Source organism: Myiozetetes cayanensis, unplaced genomic scaffold (assembly GCF_022539395.1).
Source record: "Myiozetetes cayanensis isolate MyiCay16 unplaced genomic scaffold, myiCay2020 scf3, whole genome shotgun sequence".
Lineage (NCBI taxonomy): Eukaryota > Metazoa > Chordata > Aves > Passeriformes > Tyrannidae > Myiozetetes > Myiozetetes cayanensis.
This window is the reverse complement of record NW_026087521.1, coordinates 54033126-54053732: the sequence shown is the minus strand read 5'-3', so window position 1 is coordinate 54053732 and position 20607 is coordinate 54033126. Positions and strand designations below refer to the sequence as shown.

General features: G+C 38.7%; 1 protein-coding gene across 1 annotated transcript in view; it reads left to right on the top strand.

Moving 5' to 3' along the window:
* The window catches only part of CRY1 (cryptochrome circadian regulator 1), a 38532-nt gene extending 19222 nt beyond the window's left edge, over window positions 1–19310 (top strand). The window contains exons 2-14 of the mRNA XM_050323703.1: window positions 4008–4116; window positions 7824–7966; window positions 8553–8737; window positions 9289–9377; window positions 9940–10080; window positions 10176–10487; window positions 12764–12915; window positions 13015–13217; window positions 13979–14080; window positions 15082–15174; window positions 16330–16401; window positions 16500–16607; window positions 18637–19310. Coding sequence (XP_050179660.1) covers window positions 4008–4116; window positions 7824–7966; window positions 8553–8737; window positions 9289–9377; window positions 9940–10080; window positions 10176–10487; window positions 12764–12915; window positions 13015–13217; window positions 13979–14080; window positions 15082–15174; window positions 16330–16401; window positions 16500–16603 — 1705 coding nt within the window. The 3' untranslated portion in view covers window positions 16604–16607; window positions 18637–19310. The remainder of the gene's footprint in view (window positions 1–4007; window positions 4117–7823; window positions 7967–8552; window positions 8738–9288; window positions 9378–9939; window positions 10081–10175; window positions 10488–12763; window positions 12916–13014; window positions 13218–13978; window positions 14081–15081; window positions 15175–16329; window positions 16402–16499; window positions 16608–18636) is intronic.
* The last annotated feature ends 1297 nt before the right edge of the window (window positions 19311–20607 follow it).

The window sequence follows — 20607 nt, the reverse complement described above, 5'->3', positions numbered from 1 at the left end:
GTCCTGTAGTTCATACAACTCGTTCAGAGTGAAAAAGAAAGTGCTTTCCCATTGACTGTTAGGTTGAGGTGAAAAAAAATTGGTTTAGATTGCAGACTCAGAAACGTGACCTCTTACTGCAGGGAGAGATTTAAACAGCTTTTAACTACCATAGTCTGGTGTAAAGCGTAATAGAGTTCAAGCCCAGTAGTTCTTACTTCATAGCTGCTACAAAGAAACTTTACCTCAAGAGCTTATATACTGACAAGAAAATACTTTTTGTGAGATGGAGGTTTCATATTTGGTTTCAGTTCACAGACTAATTTACCATTAATTTTCTTTTTGTTATACTTTGAAAGGAACGTATTTGTGAGCACTTTGGTGTATCTTTTCAGAGAGAAAGCTCAAATAATTTTGCATGCAGTCAACTACAGTAAAGGTGCTGCTTCTGCAAGTTTTAAGGATACTCATGAGAAAAAGAGGAGGTAAAAACTTTGGTTATGACAAGTACTTGGTTCACCTATTAAGTTTCTTGGTAGGGGATGTATCTAAAAGCAGTTATTTAAGAAGGTTCACTTTAACTGAGCAAGGCTCATTGCAGTAGAGGTTGGACTAGATAACCTTTAAAAGTCCCTTCCAACCCAAACTATTCTGTGATTCTATAAATCTGTGTAAAGGCTTTTATGTTAGACGACTTCTATTAACACTTTAGTGAGAAAATGCCTTTAGATGTGGCATAGCATAAATGCAGTCGGTGAAAATGAAATAGGTGATTGTAACGCATTTTGTTAAAACACATTTGGTCTAACTGAAAGATTCAAACATGCTTAATAAACTGCATGCTTGTTCTGAGTAGCCACTTGTAAATTGAATCTGTGTTCTGAAAGTCTAAAGCAGTATTCCTTTGCATTGCTGTTACTCTAGATACCGTAGGGTCATTAGGGTTTGATTTGCCCTATTATTTTTGAACAGTGTGCTTTCCATGAGTCTTGCAACACAAGCAGTGGTTTGGCTGGTTTTCATTTGTTCTGTTGTTTGCAGAGGTGAGGGGGAGTGTGTGTGTGTGTGTGTGTGTGTGTCCCTGGCCACTCTCCTGATCCCTTCCTACATATATTTAACAGTTTGAGTCTACAATGTTATTTTTGTTAAATACCTAAAAGAGTTTTATAGAGATTGAAATGCTTGAGTGTGGTAAGAGATAGTTAAGTAAGATAATAGAGTGGATTTGGGGAACCAACAAATAGAGATTAAACAGTATTAAGGGCAAGTTTAGGAATCTTGGATGTGAATTGGAGACTGGGTCAGTGCATGTAATCTTCTTGAGTAGGATTTTGCACCAAGTCCAGACTAGAAGTTGTATGTTCTCCTCAGTTAGGTAGGAAGAAAAGAAACTGAGAAAATACAGGGAACCAAAAAGTTTCCTGAAATACAGATTTTTAGTTTGAATAGTTAGGAATATTTTATGTCATCAGTTTCTCTTCATACCCTCTCCCTATGTTTGGTGATACGAAGTTAAACAAACAAACAAAAACAAAAACTCCACGACAACAAAACACCCTAAAGCCAAACAACAAAAAAATCTTCCTCTGGACTATCCCAAAGGTATTCTGGACAGTATTGCAGTTTGTCTTTATAGTGATTTATGAACGCACATGCTCCTTGAAAGCGAGATGCACATCAATAAGATTAATGAATAATGTTTGTCATTCCAGGTTTCAAAAAAACGCGATAAAGGGAAGCTGTCATTTTCAGAGTCCAAATGGGATTGACTTTGTCCTGGGAACATGGGGCCCAAGTTCTCTCTGATAGAAGCATATCCAATTCTCATCTGCTTCTTAAAATGATTCCTGCTTGGTTTCTGACTAAATGGGTATACAGGGGTTTCTTTTTCTCTTCTTACTACCTCAGAGTTTTCTCAAAACAAAAATTAGCGAAGTGAGGAAATTAGGCATTTGTGGTTTGTTCCAGTCATAAAACATGTAAGCATAGTTTGCCAACCAAGGAGCCATTGTATCCTTGTATTCTGGCTGCCGAGAGGCCTACTCTCACTCTTTCAGCTCTAGTGAGCCACACATTTTAGTTGTTTAATAGCAGATGGGGGGGTGTTCCTGCCAGCCTTTTATATATTATTTTTGGTATGTTTTTTCCCCTATAAAGTTGGAAGCAATGTGTGTTAGGTAGGCATCCCTTACATATTGCTAAGTCTTCAGGAAGTGACTGTTAGCAGGTCTACAGCAATTGTGTATGTTATGTCCCTCCTAGAAGGTGAAGCATTTTCATTCGTAGGCTGATTGTATCTGAGCTGTTACCTCTGAGCTGTGACTTTGCACCTGCAGTTAGCGTCATTAGAGCAGGTTTTCTCAGGAATAATGGCCTGCAGTGCTGGAATCACCTATTTTCTCCCCTCCTTTGGGTGTAGCTTGTGGTTTATGGCACTTATGTGTGTGCACAGAGGTCAATGACCGGCAGGCACTGACTCAGCAGTTGCCTTGATCAGCATGTGCTTTGGTGAATGCCAGCAGCCCTGTAAGAAGAAACAGCTGGGAGGGTTTGAGCAGCTCCTGGTGAAAAGTGTTACTACACAGAATCACAGAATGGTTGGAGTAGGAAGGGTCCTCTGGAGATCACCTAGTCCAACTTCCCCGCTAAAGCAGGTGCACCCAGAGCAGGTTGCACAGGATCATGTCTAAGTGGGTTTTGAATATCCACAGAGAAGGAGACTCTACAACCTCTCTGGGCAGCCTATTTGAATCCTCTGTCGCCCTCAAAGAATTTTTTCCTTGTATGCAGATGGAGGTTCCTGTGTTTCAGTTTGTGCCTATTGCCCTTTTTCCTGTTGTTGAGCACTGAAAAGAGTCTGGCCCCATCCTCTTGACACGCCCTTAAGATATTTGTATGCATTGATGAGATCTACCCTCAGCTGAGGGATGAGATCTACCCTCTATAGCCTCTCTAGAGGCCTAGCTCTCTCAGACTTTGCTCAGATGCTCCAGTCCCTTAATAATCTTCATAGTCATCCACCAGACCCTCTCCAGTAGTTCCTTGTTTTTCTTGGACTGGGGAGCCCAGAACTGGACTCAATGGTCCAGATGTGGGCTCAGCAGGGCAGAGTAGAGGGAGAGGATGACCTCTCTGGACCTGCTGACACCATGAGAAAAACATTGTGGATGAGCCACTTGTTACACTGGAGAGGAGTCCAGGGAAAGGACACTCAGCTGGGGACCCCCAGCATCTCTCTTTCTGGCTGACTGCAAGGTAGAGTTCTTTTTTCCTCTCCTTCCTTTAATTTTTATTTCTTTTTCCAAACAGCTTTCACCATTGGAGATTTTAGTTACTGTATCCACTAATAAATCGTTGCGCATGTGAACCTGTCTCAACATCCTTTGTGCAATTACCTGTTTCTCTTGAAGACTTGCAGATTTGCAGCATCCCATCCCCCCAGTTTGGTTTTTCCTTATTTGCATATTTGCTCATTAAATAATTTGGGTGAGGTTACAGCCAAGATGCGTTAAACTGTTATGTAGAGGGCTGTTTCTATAAATGAAGGCTGAAGGGATAGTTATGACTGTACTCCTCTGCTCTGCTGTTTTTAGTAACAGTACAGGCTGCTGTGTTGTAACAGAGACTTGGATGAAGTTTAGTAGCAGTGTGCCAACAGCTGATTATCTGTTTGTTTGTTGTTGGGGATTTTTTCTGTAGTGTGGGATTTTTTTGTCTTTAGACTGACAAGACACTTGCTGTTTTAGTTAAGACTAGACTGTCTTTTAGTCCATTCCAGAGCTGAATAGCACTGAGGTGAAAATCTGAAATGACAACACGGTTTGGTTTTACGAATTATGGATTTTTTACTATATTATGTGATCTTGTGCTACTGCAAGCCAAGTGTAATTCAGATGTGAACAGCATGCATCACCAAATACTCAAGGTCTGATAATCATTGTTGGATTATTCCTCTTAGTTACTTTTTTCTATTGTAAAATGGTATGGTTTGCCTCAGAAAATAAATGTTTCCTTGCAATTCCTTGCAGATTCCTGCTTCAGTGTCTCGAGGATCTTGACGCTAATCTACGGAAACTGAATTCACGTTTGTTTGTTATTCGTGGGCAGCCGGCAGATGTTTTCCCCAGACTTTTTAAGGTAAATACCTCTTAACAGTTGTTGTTTCTGTCCACAAATATGACTGACAGACTATTTTCAACTAGGAATATTTCTTGCACTGTTTACTTCAGTGCAATTTATCCATGCAAATAGTTAACTGTCCTTGCAGTTTCTCATTAAGGTTGTTTGTGTTTGTTTTGAATTTTTCCCCTTTAATGTACATATCACCAACTGAACTGAGTTGCTCTTAGACTTTACTGGTTTTGCTTTCTTTGTTTCCAGAAATGGAATTGATTTTAAATGGTTTGCTAAGTGTAGGTACTCAATACTACTACATTTACCTTTTCAGGTTTCCTTTGTAATACTGAAATATAATTCTGTGCACATGAATCCAGGTTCAAAGCCTTTAAAAGCAATGTTTTATTTAGGCCAAATATCTGATGTGATTACTTTTTCATTAAAGGTGATTTAATAAGCCTTTTTCTAGTAGTAGGCTTGTTAAAAGCATAGAGCATCTAAAAAGCAATTTCTAGTCCAAGAAGTTTAAAGCTTTTGTGGGAAAGGGTCTTATTATTGAGAAAATTAAATCTGTGAGGGTTCATGTCATCCATGGATAATAGTGTATTTAAGGTAATAATACTGTAATAGGATAGTAAAAATGAACACTTTGCAGGTTGATTTGAACTGGGATGACTGAAACAAGTGAGACTGGGGGAAAAATTAGATATCTGTTTTTCCAAAGAGATCGTACCTTCAAGATTTTTATTCCCAGGTCTTCCACACCAAGATGAGAACTCAACTGAAACTCACATTTCCATCTTCATTCTTGTGCTTTAGTTGTGAAATGCTAACTGGATGATACTCCTACTGGTCTTTCCTTGATTTTCCCTCAGTGAAGAATTTCCTGCCATTAGTACTGTGGCATCAGTTGCTGCTTGCAACCCCTCAGATGCTCAAGCTTTTAAGATTTTTCTGCCAAACTTAGTTTGATTGCATTTAAATAGGGGCAAAGATCTAGCTGTTGTGTCACCATTTGGGGTAGAGCAACACGTGGGAAGTTTTCTTAAATACTTCAGTGGCTACTTTGACGAGTCCTGTTTCAGATCTTGCTACTAGGCTGACCTTTCTGATGTCTGATGTCACCCCATTCCCTGTTACCCTCTGTGGTTGACCTGTGAGCCAATTGCTCACCCACCACATGATGTGTTTATCCAGCTGTGCGCTGGATATTTTGTCCAGAAGGATCCTGTGCAAGACAGTATTGAAAGCTTTACTGAAATCCAAAAAGATGACATCAGCTGGCTTCCCTTGATCAATTAGGTGGGTTCCCTTGTCATAAAAGGAAATCAGATTGGATAAGCAGGACTGTGCTCTCATGAAGCCATGCTAGCTGAGACTGATGTCAGTGTTGTCTTTCATGTGTTTTTCAGTACCTCCCAGAATAATCTTTTCCATAACTTTACCAGGCCCTGAAGTGAGATTGACTGGCCTGTAGTTTCTGGGGTCCTCCTTCTTGCCCTTCCTGAAAATTGGGACAGTGTTTGCCAGCTTCCAGTCAGCTGGGACCTCTCTGGATTCCCAAGACTGCTCAAAAATCAAGAGAGATTTTGCAATGACATCAGCAGCAATTTGAGGATTCTGGGATGAATCCCATCAGGCTCCATAAATTTGTAGGGATCCAGCTGGAGCAGCAGATCCCACACAATTTCAGGGTCAACTGGGACTTGATCGTTCATGGTCTTCTAGCTCAGGGCACTGAGACTCCCTGTGGTCCATCATCTGTGTTGAAGACAGAGGCAAAGAAAGTGTTAAACACCTCTGCCTTGTCTCTGTCCCTGTGTGTGGGGTGACCATCCTCATCCTGTAAGGGGCCAGTGATATTTCTATACTGCCTGTTACCATTCATGTATTTGAAAAAACTCTTTTTATTGTCCTCCACATGTCTGGCCAACTTGAACTCCAGCTGAGCTTTGGCTGCACGGATTTTCTCCCTACAGTGGCAAGCAGCACCTCTGAATTCTTCCCATGCCACTTAACTTTGCTTCACTGGGCATACACCTTCCTTTCTTTGCCTTATTTCCAAGAGAAGATCCCTGCTCAGCCAAGCCAGCCTTCTGCCTCTCCTGCTTGACTTCTGACATTTGGGAATTGCCTGCTCCTGTGCCCTTAGGAGATGACCAGCACTGAGGGACCCCAGCACCTGTAAAGATGTTTTCCCAGGGGTCTTACTAATTCCCTGAGCAGCCTGAAGTCTGCTTTCCTCATGTCCAGAGTTGAGGTTTTGCTGGCACTTTTCCTTCTGTCAACAGATTTTAAACTCAATCACCTCATGGTCACTGTGGCCAAAGGCAGCCACCCATCTCCACTTCGCTCTTGCCTCATTCTTTTGAATTTGTTTTGGTCTGCTCTCTGGCTCAGTAAAGGAAATAGAATTGAAATAATCACTAATTTTTTGAACACATCAAGTTGCTAAAAGCATCCAGCAGTATGTGCAAAAGGATTTTGCAAAGTCCATACTACTTCTAATTGCCTAGCTTGTGCTGTTGTGATCTGGGTGTATTCACATTATGTAGCACTTGTCTTGGAGTTCCTTGACTCCTTTCAGGATGTGACTCTGGCTTTTGGACACATATTTTGTGGTCTTCTTTCAGTATGCCAGAGGAAAGAAAGATGTAGAAAACTGTCTGCTGCAACAGTGGTTTTACATTATGAAATGGGAAATAAATGTTGTATGATGGTGTAGGAGTTTCCTTGAGGATTCAAGGCCTGCTGGGTTAGTCTTGGCAGACTTAAGGATGGACAGAGGCAAGCCTTTGTTCAAAGAACAAGCACTCCTTGGAATTGCCTATCCTTGGGGCTGGGCTTCACCTAGGAGAGAGCTAGAGTTTGGAAAGGAGAACAGCGTTGAGTGCCCTTGTCTTGTTAGTGTAAATCTAATTCTCTGAAATACTCTGGCTGGTGTATTTAAATCAAGTGATTAAGATTCTGAGGGATTAGAAGGGTATTTCTTTGAGTTTGATTGGCATGATGCCTTTCTAGGATCATTCTGTGCATGCTTCAGCTTTCCAATTTTCTACTGTTGCAGAAGCTTTAGCCATTAGTTGATTCCTTTGTTCACTTCTTATTTACCCACCTGTGACTATTGGGCTTAGTAACAGCATCTGTGACATTCAAGGCTATGTCTTTCTGGGAGACAGCCCTTTTTTTCTTTTCTAGTTGAGAACTTGAAGACTGTCCAAGTGAGGACTAGGGATTTGGAAAAGGTAAAGAAAGTGTGTGATGTTTGGTTTGAGGGCAGGGTGTTATTTCTGCCCCTGAAACTTCAGTTCTACTGTTGAAGGCACATGTAAAAAGCTTCTCTGCAGACCAAGACGCTGCTGCTGATCAGCTTTCGGAAGATGTCATCTTTTCCTTCTGTTGTGTCTCTTAAGGTATATGGATCCTACAGTTAGAGATGAATTTTCAAAATTTACATAGAAGTTGTCCCATTGCTGTGTGCACCCACAGTAATAGAACAGATGGAGGCTTTTTTTATGCCCGATTCCTACTTAGATGCCAAAAAGCTGGACTTTGGTTTTGATAATCTGGGTGTCTGAATGTATTTTGGACCTTTCTGTATCTCTGATTACTATCCGCAGATAGTTCCTTGTGTTCCATTCTGCCCCTGTCCTTCCAGTTCTCCTTCCTTTCACCCTCCATCATGCAGCTGAGTTGCTGATGGACCACATTTTTTGTTTGTGTTGTAGGAGTGGAACATTGCAAAGCTTTCAATTGAATATGATTCTGAACCATTTGGGAAGGAAAGAGATGCAGCTATTAAGAAGCTGGCTAGTGAAGCTGGAGTGGAGGTCATTGTTCGGATTTCCCACACATTGTATGACCTAGACAAGTAAGTTACCATTACTTCTGGTTTTAAAAAAGAAAAAAAGAAAAACTTAGAGTTTCATGTAGTATTTGTTTAGATACTGTGTGCCACTTTCTACACAGAGCACTTTATAGTTAGGGAAACTACAAGTTTGGTTTATGTTTGTTTCTCTTCATCTGTCCAAATTTTATTATATACTGAGTAGAATTTGAAACTCCAAAGAATTATATGTACCTGTATCTGAAATGCAGTTTTAATTTGGGGTTCTTTTGAAAATAATGTTTATGTTAAATCTCTTTTATTATTTGTCTTTTATTTCTTTGCCTTGAACTGTCCATGTTCATTACTTCCTCATTCATGAAGAATGAAGAAAATTGACTTAGTTATAAACAGTTAATTTATGTCTCCCTAGAGGGGAAAAAAAGGTGGTAAAATTTAAAGTTCAGAATGCCTGGATTACTGTGTATATCTGTGATTTTTATATAGCATGCTAGAGGAAGATAAAGAGATATTTCTCTGCGTGTATTGCTGTGTATCTTATATAAAAAAGAATGTTTAAATACTATTGTCTGATATGCCCCTTTGCTTTTTTTCTTTTTCTTCAATCCAGAATAATAGAGTTAAATGGGGGGCAACCTCCTCTTACTTACAAGCGATTCCAGACCCTCATTAGTAGAATGGAACCACTGGAGATGCCTGTGGAGACCATAACCCCAGAAGTGATGAAAAAATGTACTACTCCAGTTTCCGAAGACCACGATGAGAAATACGGTGTGCCATCGCTTGAAGAGCTGGGTATGTTCTAGGATTGCTTTGACATTATGAAACAAGGAAAATGTAATCTACTACTTAAAATAACAAAGAGAGAGATCCTAGTTGTGGTTAGTTGTTATACCGATACAGTTACGACATACAAAAGGAACAAAAAAAAGATAATCAACTCTGTAAATTAAAATAAAATAGTTGTAGTTTTGGTTACCCTGCATATTGTAGAGCTGAGAACTTGAAAATAATTTGGAAAATGATAGACATGTCACCTTTTACAAAAAAAGAAACAGAAGAAGTGGGATTGAAGTAAGGCCATTCAGCATGTAAAATTTGTAATGTATATTAATGAAAGTGCAAAAGTTTAATTTAAAAATTTAATTTTGCTGCAAGTTAAGAGGTATTGGATGTGCTTTAAGAAGATTTGATTACATACTGTTTTAAAACTTGTACTTTAATGTGTGTCCAACTTAGGGTTTTTCTCAAGATGCAGTAAAATGGTCAAGTATCAATATGCTAGAATTTTGTTGCCCTACAGGATGAGCAAACAAGGAATTTCTTTGTTTCAATTTGTCTTTCAGGTTTTGATACAGATGGTCTGCCTTCTGCAGTATGGCCAGGGGGAGAAACAGAAGCTCTCACACGATTGGAAAGGCATCTAGAACGAAAGGTGTGTTTCAGATCACTGCAAGTTCCATGGATCTGGGAAACATGGTTACTCTTTGATATGAAATGTAAAGGGATTTGGGCAAGTCCTGTTAAAAAAAATCAAACCCACAAACTTCAGGCCTCAATATAATGATATAAATCAATAGTTTTTTTCTTAGTTTTAGAAGATGATAGCAGGTCCTCTTTGAATTTTAGAGAAAGTCTGGTTTACTATTTTATACTAAAAACATTTTTTGAGGTAATTTTATTTGAAACATACTTCTTATAATTTTGAAGGGGAATTCTTCTGAAAGCTAATGTATTGCTAGTTTGGCTAGGTTTCCAATGTATTTAAAAGAAAGGGACAGATAGGTCTGGAAGACAGTTCATGCCTTCTGCACTGAGATGAATTAAATTACCTTCTAGAGGTTCCACTGATTCAAAAGGAACTCCTGGATGTTGTAGGTAACGTGATCCTCTCTCCACTGTTTGGATTCAGTTATGGACAGTGTATGATTTCTCCCTTTATAAGTTGCTACATAACCTGTAGTCTGATATTGCTGTGTGGTTTTTGTCTTCCTAAGGCTTGGGTAGCAAACTTTGAAAGACCACGAATGAATGCAAATTCCCTTCTGGCAAGTCCTACAGGGCTTAGTCCCTACCTCCGCTTCGGCTGCTTGTCCTGTCGTCTCTTTTATTTCAAGTTAACGGATCTGTACAAAAAGGTGGGGTTTCCGTGTAGTCATCTACATATTCTTAGATGCCGTGATTTTCCTCTACTTCTCCTAATAAAATGTTTTTCTTTAATGATGATCTTCAGGTAAAAAAGAACAGCTCCCCTCCCCTCTCCCTCTATGGCCAGCTGTTATGGCGTGAATTTTTCTACACAGCGGCGACTAACAATCCACGATTTGATAAAATGGAGGGGAATCCTATCTGTGTTCAAATTCCATGGGATAAGAATCCTGAGGCTTTGGCCAAGTGGGCGGAAGGCAGGACAGGTTTTCCGTGGATTGATGCAATTATGACACAGCTTCGTCAAGAAGGTTGGATTCACCACTTAGCCCGGCATGCTGTAGCATGCTTTTTGACTCGAGGTGACCTCTGGATTAGTTGGGAAGAAGGAATGAAGGTATTGTTTCTTATTCTTGAATTTATTAACGTGCCTGTTAAAGTTTTAGATTGTCATTCTAGAATTGTTACTGTGCCATGTAAGTTGAAATTTAAACCCTTAATTGGGGGCAAAACTAAATCAGTTCTGATAAATGAGTCGTGCTGAAATTTTGCCTCTTGAATGCCCCCTTTTATTGGAATATTAAAGTGTTTCTTGCAGTCATAATAGGTCTGAAATTCTTTTAAATGTGAGATTTCCTCCTAAATCTTGGCAAATAAACCTGGATTACTACAGAGATTTCTTTCCAATCATTTTGCCTGAACGATTGCTGTTCTCATCTTGCATCTGCTTCCCTGCAAAGGGAAAGCTCTATGAGAATTAAAGGGAGAAAACTAAAAGCTGAGAATGTCCTTTCAGCAATTTCTGTGCTTTTGCCCAGTGTTAGAAGTGTGAGTAAGGGCAACATGATTTGGCTGGAGGTTCAGTGCAATTAATTCTATGGAAGTATCTAAGAGATAGTGAAGTTCAAATTTAAAATGTCAGTCTTCTGATCTCAGCCTTTGAATCAATGTTACATTTTTAGAAAGGCAGCACATCTTTTACCGAGCAATCGGAATCAATGAAAATTTGATAATCAAACATATTTTTTTTAATCTAAAAAAGAACTTACTTGCCATCAGGATTGTGACCTCATATTTATATATGTATATACTCTTAGGAAATTTTGTTTTCCTCAAATCACTTGTAAGCAAACATCGTTCATTTAAAAATAAATTGGTTACACAACAAAATAAGCTGCTTTAGGAATCTTTTACAGTTCATAGATAGAGACAGAGACATCAAAGATGCCTTTAGATAGGTAACTCAGACAACAACAAAGCTGCATAATACAGATAAATGACAACTAGTTCCTACTTTTGCAATAATAAGATATAAAAAGATATATGGAGGGCTCCAACTTGTACAGTGGTCCATAGCTTGCAAAAGTTAATCTGGCCTTCCATGTGATGTTATTTCCAGTCTTATTACGTGGCAGCATCTAGTGGAACAATTGTGTGCTAACACTTAATGCCTGAAGATCTTGTTGCATTATGAGTCACTTTCTATTTAAAATGTATTTTGAAAATGTTTTTAAGATAAATCTTATTTTTTCAAAGCAAACGGGGTTTTTCCAAATAGTTGCAGATATTTAGAGAAAGATACTTTTGTAACACTTATTCAGTGTATACTGTGGAATGAATGCCTTATTGAATATATGGAGAGAGATTATTGTTTAATGGTATTGTCTTATTTAGACTTTGCATAGGATTAATATTAGTGGCAGTTGGGTGGCAGTAGTAAGATGCTGAGGCATGAAGAAAGAGGATGATTTCTTTGGAACATTTGGAAACAATGCAGGTTTGAAAGGAAAATCAGAACTTGGAAAAATATGTATTAATTAAGTATCTGTTTTCAAAACTACTTCTTGGTGCACTCTTTTTATAAAAGGTCCTGGAATGTTGTCCTTCAAAGAATAAGGCTGAGCTCCAGATTTAAAGTAAAACCTTCATAAGCCTTCAACTTTCTCATGAATTATTTTTAACATGATAAGGGTAGCAAATCAGAATTAAAGTTTTTGGAAGATTTTTTATTTTCTTCAGACCAGAGTTCATTGTCTGTCTGACCATTCTTCAGTGTTCTTGGTAGTTCATGTTCCTTCAGGAATTCCTCCAGGAATTTAAGAATGTATCCTCAAAACTGTGACTTACTAGATTAACTAATGGCCTTCAAGAACACAACTTCTGAATGTCTGTGCTACACTGAAACTTTTGAGTTCTACTCTTGGGATTCCTCACACAGTGAAAGGTGCTGTGCAAGTTGAGGTATTCAGACCAACAATTTAAATTTGTACTTTGTACGTTCCCTGTTTTCTGGAAGTTTGCAAAGCTTACTCAATTGTGATGTGATGAAGCAACTCTTCTGAAAATAGCAAATGGCACTTGCAAGCAGTCAGGCTCCAGCCATCCTTAGGGGATTTACTTTTCAAGGCTGTGAGAGGCTTGTGTAAGAATGTGTAGCTTTCTGAGATGTTTACAAGTTTGCTTACAGGTTAAAAGCCTGTTCTTGAATCATTTTTTTTCTTTTGTTCTTGAGTTTAGCATTTAGGTAAGTATTTGCAATTGCATACTGAGCATTCTGTTTATGTTGCCAGGTAAGAAAGAGCTGAAATCAGAAACTCAGGAAAAGATAGTGAAAAAGTAGGTATCTTGAAGGTGTGTCATGTTCAGACTAACTTGTTGCTCTAATTTCTTAAGGTCTTCGAAGAGCTGTTACTTGATGCAGATTGGAGTGTGAATGCTGGAAGCTGGATGTGGCTGTCCTGCAGTTCCTTCTTTCAGCAGTTTTTTCACTGCTACTGTCCAGTGGGTTTTGGCAGAAGAACAGACCCAAATGGGGATTATATCAGGTAACTCACAATCCAGAAATTGCAGTGATTGATTCATGGATGTTACTTATAATGTCAAGTAGCTTTATACTTAATGTGACCTTTTTATTATTTTTTAAGGCGTTATTTGCCAGTACTTAGAGGTTTCCCTGCAAAATACATCTATGATCCTTGGAATGCCCCAGAGAGCATCCAGAAGGCTGCAAAATGTATTATAGGGGTTAATTATCCCAAACCAATGGTAAACCATGCAGAGGCAAGCCGTCTGAATATTGAGAGGATGAAACAAATCTACCAGCAGCTTTCACGATACAGAGGACTGGGTATGGTTACAGACTCTTGGCTTTATTTGAAAATTTCTCTCATCTTCTAGCAATTAATAATTTAGTCCCATGACAGTGGTAATAAGGTGTAAGCTCAGAGTGGTGACCAGGGTTGTGTGTCCAAATAAATAAAAATATTATATGTAATCAAGAAAGGAAAGAAGTAGTTTGAGGGGAGTGCCTCTTCCCAAATATTAACCAGATTTTTGTTTATGTGGATTTTTTGAAGTATTTTGGTTAAACTGGGCCCTCTGTGCATTATGATACTCTTGTATAGATAGGTTTTAGTATTAGTGATTAGAAATTTAATGTGGTTCATAACTTCAACCATACTGTATTTGCATTTGCAAATGCTGTTGCTTGAATAGGCACCAATACAATCCCCAGTATCATTCTTCCCCTTTGCTCTGAGAGGTAAACCATGTGCACTGTACTGCTCAGGGCAAGGTGTGAGCAGTCAGTATGTTCAGGTATTGGATATTGAATCAGGATGCATTGCACTGTAATGGAACATATTGAGTACATGTAACTAAGAAATATTGGAAAAGTTATGCAGAATATTATGTAGGAAAGTAAAGTTATGTAAATGTGAACTGAAATTACTTGGCAAGATCCCAGAAGGAGGCAAGACAGAGATGTGTTCTCCTTTTTAAAGGTAAACCACTCAAGGTGAGGGGGGAGAATAGCTTGAGGAAAAAAGCATGCTACACTTACTCTGTGTTTTTGCTGTATTTCTTTATATATTTTATTTTGTTGCCTAGGTCTTCTTGCAACAGTGCCTTCTAATCCAAATGGAAATGGAAATGGTGGCCTAATGGGCTATTCACCAGGAGAAAGCATTTCTGGTTGTGGTAGTACAGGAGGTCGGTCAAATTCTTTCAATACATAGAATTATTGGAATGGAACCACACAAACTTCTATAATGCCCTTGCCATTATGTATTATAAAAAAGAACTGTTTCCACAAGACAGTTTTGAGTGCAAGTTACAAACATTTTCAAATTTACTCAGTTTGATAGTATTTGTATAGAGACATCTTTAAATTATTTTTTAATCTCAAATATGTAAGAAGTTTTAACCTGTTTTCTTCCCCTCTGAAAATTACTCACTAACATGTATCAAACAGTTTGACTTTTCTCCTAGAAGTCTATAAGCATCCTGATACTTATAATAAGGAGTGACTTGTGAACTTTCACGTCAGAACTGTGACCTTGTAAAGTTTTCTGATGGTGGCATTAGATTGCTTACTGGAATTTATTGCTACTAAAAAACATAAGAACAGGATTAAGATTGTATTAATCTGTGTTGCATCTTAAGTGCCATGTACACCTTGGACTCTTCATTGTACAGCAGAACTGAAAATTTACTGAGTTTACATTTTCCATAGGCTTTAGTCAAGGTTAGAAGCACATTGTGGAAGAAGACTGAGCTTACTGTTCTTAGCCAGAACCATTCCTCTTGAAGATTTAAAGTCTAGAGTCCTTAAAGCTGGGTGCTTGAACTTTTATAAATTCAAGAGATTTAGAAGACAAGAAGGGTTTATTTTTAAAAAATTAACAGTATGTGCACTCTTTTCTCCTTAAAATATATTCATATACACTGAAAGGTAAACATGTACTTAAACTTTTCACATCAGAAAATGTATTCCTTTTGTAGCAGGTTACAGTGTATTCATCTGAATTTGGAAAGACAAAAGCATTAGAGCTTTGGACCCATTTTGGGGTGCTTTGACAAAAAAAAAAAAAGACCACAGGAAGAAGTCAACCTCTGGAAGAGAGGGGAAACACCCCACACACGCACATTTTAAATTCCTAAATTGGAATTGCATCTTCTGTTCTGTTTAAGTCTTTTCCCTGCCTCTCCAGGAGCTCAGCTGGGAACTGGTGATGGTCATACAGTTGTTCAGTCATGTGCCCTGGGAGACTCTCATACAGGAGCAAGTGGAATTCAGCAGCAAGGTATTATGGCAGTGCCTATCTGTAGAGGATCTCCAAATCCTTGCAACTGTGGAAAACCAGGCAAAACATCAAAATAGCATGGATAGATTTTGGGTGACAGTTGCTGTCTACAACATGAACTGGGCTTGTTTCTGTTCTTGAAACATAAAAATTATTTCTTAGAGTGAACACGCTTGTCTTGTCACTTTTATCTCTAAAATGAAAAGTGTTTGTATGTTTTGAGTGGGAGGGATCACAAGTGTGACTAAACAAAAATTAATAAACGTTATCCTAGGCTACTGTAAATGAAAGATACTGAAAAAAAGAAGTCCACCTTGTGTATTGGGTAGCAATATTTGTACGTTATCTTTTCTTGGATTTCACTACCACTCTTCCCATATATAGTCCATTTCCACAGTTTTGTGTGGATAGTGTCATATTGTGCGAGCACATTGTTACTTTAACTGTACAGAAACTTAAGCTGTGGTTTGTGATAGATCAAAGTTGCAATCAAATTTAACGTAACTGTTTTTCCTTGCAGTCGTAACAGAGGCGGTGTGTTTACTGATCATGAAGTGCTGTAATCTGTGTTTTGTTTAAGCATCCAGAGCGCAACCGGAACAGCGCAACTGTTCAGAACAAGGGACCTTGCAACTGCTTCTGCTAATGGCACTATTTATGCAGAACACTGAGTTTCAAGGTTGCCAGTAGATAGTTTACGTGAATCAGAAGGAAGTTTGCGTCTTTCTTTTACGTTACACTTGCTTTTTTTTATTTTTCCACAATGAAGATTCACTAGTTTTGCAATAACAAAATAATAAAAAGGATGAGGAGACTTGGCAGAAGTAATGTTAAAATTTATTACAACTTAATTAAAGTGTTTGGATATATAAACATTCTGCTTGTTTCAAATATAATGCACAAATATGTAGACACTTAATGTTCACTCTGCATAAATAAGTGCATATATATTTAACTGCTGTGGGCTGCTGTGAGTGAGGCTTATTTTTCTTTTGCATAAGAACTCTTCTGCATTCAGGATGGTTTCTGGCAGGATTTTTCTTGAAGATGGAAAATAAATCAATTGGCTCCTTTTTGTTGTTGTAAAGAACATAACTGTACACTTGCTTGCAGATCTAAATTTTACTTATTATAATATCTACTGTATCTGAACAGGTTACTGTCAAGCAAGTAGTATCTTACACTATGCTCATGGAGACAATCAGCAATCACACTTATTGCAAGCAGGTAATTTAAACAACAACAACAAAAACCCAAACCACTTTTCCTGAATATATAAAGGTGCAATAGAGTCTTAATGGTAAATACTGATTTTAAATTATCAGGAAGAACGGCCCTTGGTACTGGCATTAGTGCAGGGAAACGCCCAAATCCAGAAGAAGAGACTCAGAGCGTTGGACCAAAAGTCCAGCGACAGAGCACAAATTAAACTGGTAAGATCTGAGACACCTTAAAGTTATCAAATTCCTGTAAAGGTTTTGTGTCTGTGATAACATTCATGTCATTGCAGTGCACAGGATCCTAAATTACGGCTGTAAATATTTCTTTTCCAGGTACTGTACAAACAAACAGTACAAAATCCTGGCTCTAAGGAAGAAGTTACAAAAATAGAGCCAGACCAGAGATTATCAGACACAGATACAGGTGTTAATGAAAGGGAGATGGATAAACTGTGGTTTTACATAAGTTAGCAGAGCTGCTTAAGTAGCTTCAGTTACCCTCTTCTCCCACATCTCACCCTGAGTTGTTCCAGTAGCACTGTTTGTGTGAATGTATGGTGACCTGAATCAGAAGACTGAGGCAACTCACAAGGAAAAGCTCATGGCCTAATTAGAGTTTTAGACATACAAGTGGACTAAGCAGAACATGTTTTAGAGAGAGGCTGCCAAAAACCTGCAAAATGCTGGTGTAGTTACTGTATGTGAAGATGTAGGTACAAGTACAGTTTGAAGATGTGAGCATTTGTCATCGGTCTGTAACTGAAGAAGGACACTCAGATTGCTGAAGTTTGTCAAGCTGTGGAGAAAAGGACTTGAGTTTGAAGAAGGAGACATTGTAGATAGATACACACAAACAGGTGTGAAAATATGTAGAGAGAAGTGGTAAATTGGAGAAGGAGTTTGCTATGTGTAAAATCGTCAGCATAGAGAAGAAAACTGGATTTTGTGTTTTGGGTAATGTTAATTGGGAATAGGATAGAGAAAAGAGAAGGCCAAAGAAGTTATACACCCTCCCCAGTGAGCTTGGTTTGAGAGGAACAAGGAAGATGACCTGAAAATAATTAAGACTAAGTTAAGTTAAAGAATTATTACTTAGGGGGAAAGCCAAAGAATGGAGGACTGTCTGAAGCAAGAGGAGACAGGATTTAGAACTAGGAGTGTGGCTGCATGGATTAAAGGTGATTGAGATGTCATTCCATCCTTACCTTTTTTTAAGAAGTAAGTGGACAGTTGGTCATTATGGAGTTTGAATAAAAGTAAGGCTAGTGCAACAGGTGAGATAATAGCACATGGAGAAACTTGGTTGGAATTGGAAGATAGGGATTCCATAGAGCAAATATAGGAGATGCATTCAGTATCTCTAGAGGTGAAAAGGGAAATTCAGTCTCCTTCATTTGGATTTGACAGCAAGATCTAATTTTGCTTGTTACGTGGTGTCAGCATTTTGTCGAAGTGACTGTGGTGCATTATGAGCAATTGTGTTGAAGCGATTTGATTCAGTGCAGAACCACAGCATTGTTTCCATGATGCTGTCAATTGAAAAAGTGAGGTGAGACCTTAGTGCTTGATCCATCTGCTCTTTTCTCACATACTGGAAGCCCTGTAAACTGTGCTTCTATGTTCTCAAACTGATGTCTGGTTCTTGGATGGGCCTGAATGGAATGCAATTCCAAGAGAGTCTGTGCTTCAGTAGCTGTCTAATCCTTAGTATGTGTAGATTCATTCAGCATCCATGTTTTGTATTGCAGAATTCCTTAGGTGCTCGTGTCTGTGTAGAAGAAGTACCCGCAGAGCGAACGTCTGGTTCCTGTTTAAGCTCTTTTTCAATTGAGAGACAGGTTGGAGGGGGTTCCAGTTTGGCAGAGAAGACTGATTTTGCTAGGGGTGCTCAAAGCATGCTGCAAAACCATTATAGTCAGTACAAAAATCAGCAAGATCATACTCAAATACACTGCTGGGAAAAGGATGTTTTCACTTCTGAATAACCCTAAAGAGGCTTGTGTTGGGTTTCTCTTCCTTTTTTTTTTTTTTTTTTCCCCTCTCTCTTTTTTTTTTTTTTCCTCTTCTAGCCTCTAGGGAGTGAGCAATAAGAATTCTGAGTACTTGGGCCGATACAAATGGGGACAGGGCTTCCTGCACTGAGAAGGGGGGAAAGAATATTGGTCCTTTGAATTACTTCTGCCTTCTTCAAAGATTCACATTAAACTGCTTAAGAATATTTTTTTTCTTTTTTTTCTTGCAGCTTTATTGGAAAAGAAGTTTACCACTCAAAGAACACACGGGACAAAATTCCTGCTACTCTGTATTGGAACTAAAGTGTTGTGAGAGTTCATGTTCTAAAATGACATGCTTTTTCATAAATTATTTTCAATTGTTCTCAGTTGATGTAAACAAGTCCAATTTTTGGAATGCATTATTTCTAACTGGCATTTCTATGGTTTTTAACTTTTTAATGACTCTTTCACAAAGGGCAAATTGAGTTTTGTATATAAAGTATTTGGTGAAGAATTTGCTAACTTATTGTAAATATAAATATTCATGATTAGCGATAGACCCATCGATATATTTTTGATAATCTTTCATGTATATGGTCGTAGGAAAAGCTGTAGTGCTGTTCTGTAAAACGGATGAACATAGAAAGTTTTGAAATTTTTAAATTGTTATTATTTTTAGATTCCATAATTGAGCTCTGTATGATCAACTTCATATTTTCACAATGTAAGTGCTTAGGACTGTGTTTAATCAAATACAGTAGAGTTGTAACATGAATTAATCACATCCGTGTATAAAACATATGCCAACTTTAGTCGAGTTGTACAATTCTCATGTATATGTCCAGTCCTTGTATTTCTCAGTTGCCTTGTTCAGTAATGACATATACCTTGTTAATAAAAGAAAATTGTATATATAGGTAAATATGTTTGTCTTTTGTGTACTCTTATTGCTCCAGTACATATTTCCAAACAAAACTGTTTCAGGAAAAAGGGAGAGAAATACACCTTTTAGATGTGATTCAGAAGTGATAAACAGTGAACTATGCTGCCTTTCACCTCAAGTTTCATGATACTGAAGCAAAACGCTATACAAATTATCCAGGCCTTCTTCTTGTAACTGCATGCATGTATGTATTCTGACCATTAAATGTTTTTTCATCACTGTATTTATTAAGTGTTTCTCCAAAATCCAGGTGTTTGGGTTTGGGATTTTTTTCCCCTGCTATAATTATAATTTGCTTGATAGCCAGGAAGTCTTTCCTGCACCACAGCTAATTTACTGCCCTTCAAGGATGTTGATTACAGATTTGCTGAATTCTCAGTCAATACTGTCTCGATTGTCTAGATAAGTTATATCTGAATGTTTTTTTCAGACCATTAACATCTCTGAAGACCCACTATGAATTGCTACATTTTGCATATAACCAGGTCAGTTACCTACAATCCTAGAATACCCTGAGTTGGAAGGGACCTACAGGGATCACTGAGTCCAATTCCTGCCCCTGCCCAGGACAGCCCCAAGAGTCTCACCATGAGCCTGAGAATGTTGTCCAAACACTTGCACTCTGTCGGGCTTGGTGCTATAACAGCTTCCCTGGGAAGCCTGTTCCAGTGCCCAGCCACCCTCTGGGTGAAGACCATTTTCCTAATATCCTACCTAAACCTCCTCTGACACAATTTCATGCCATTCCCTTGGGTCCTGTCGCTGGTCACCACAGAGATTGGTACCTGTCCTTCCCCTCGTGAGGAAGCTGTAGGCAGCTATCAGGTCTTCTCTCAGTCTCCTCCAGGCTGAACACACCAAGTGACCTCAGCTGCTTCTTGTATGGCTTCCCCTCAACCCTTCACCATCTTCATGGACCTCCTTTGGATGTTCTCTAACAGCTTTAGATGCTTTTTATATTGCAGTGCCCAAGACTGCACACAATATTCAAGGTGAGGCCACACCAGTGCAGAGCAGAGTGGGACAATCCCCGCCCTTGACCAGCTGGTGATGCTTTGCCTGATGCCCCCCAGGACACGCTTGGCCCTCCTGGCTGCCAGGGCACTGCTGACTCAGATTGAACTTGCCACTGACCAGGTCCCTTTCCATGGCACTGCTCTTCAGCATCTCATTCCCCAGCCTGTCCGTACATCCGGGGCTGCCCCATCCCAGGTGCGGAATCCAGCACTTGCCTTTGTTAAAATTCATATGGTTGGTATTAATTAATTAATTTGTG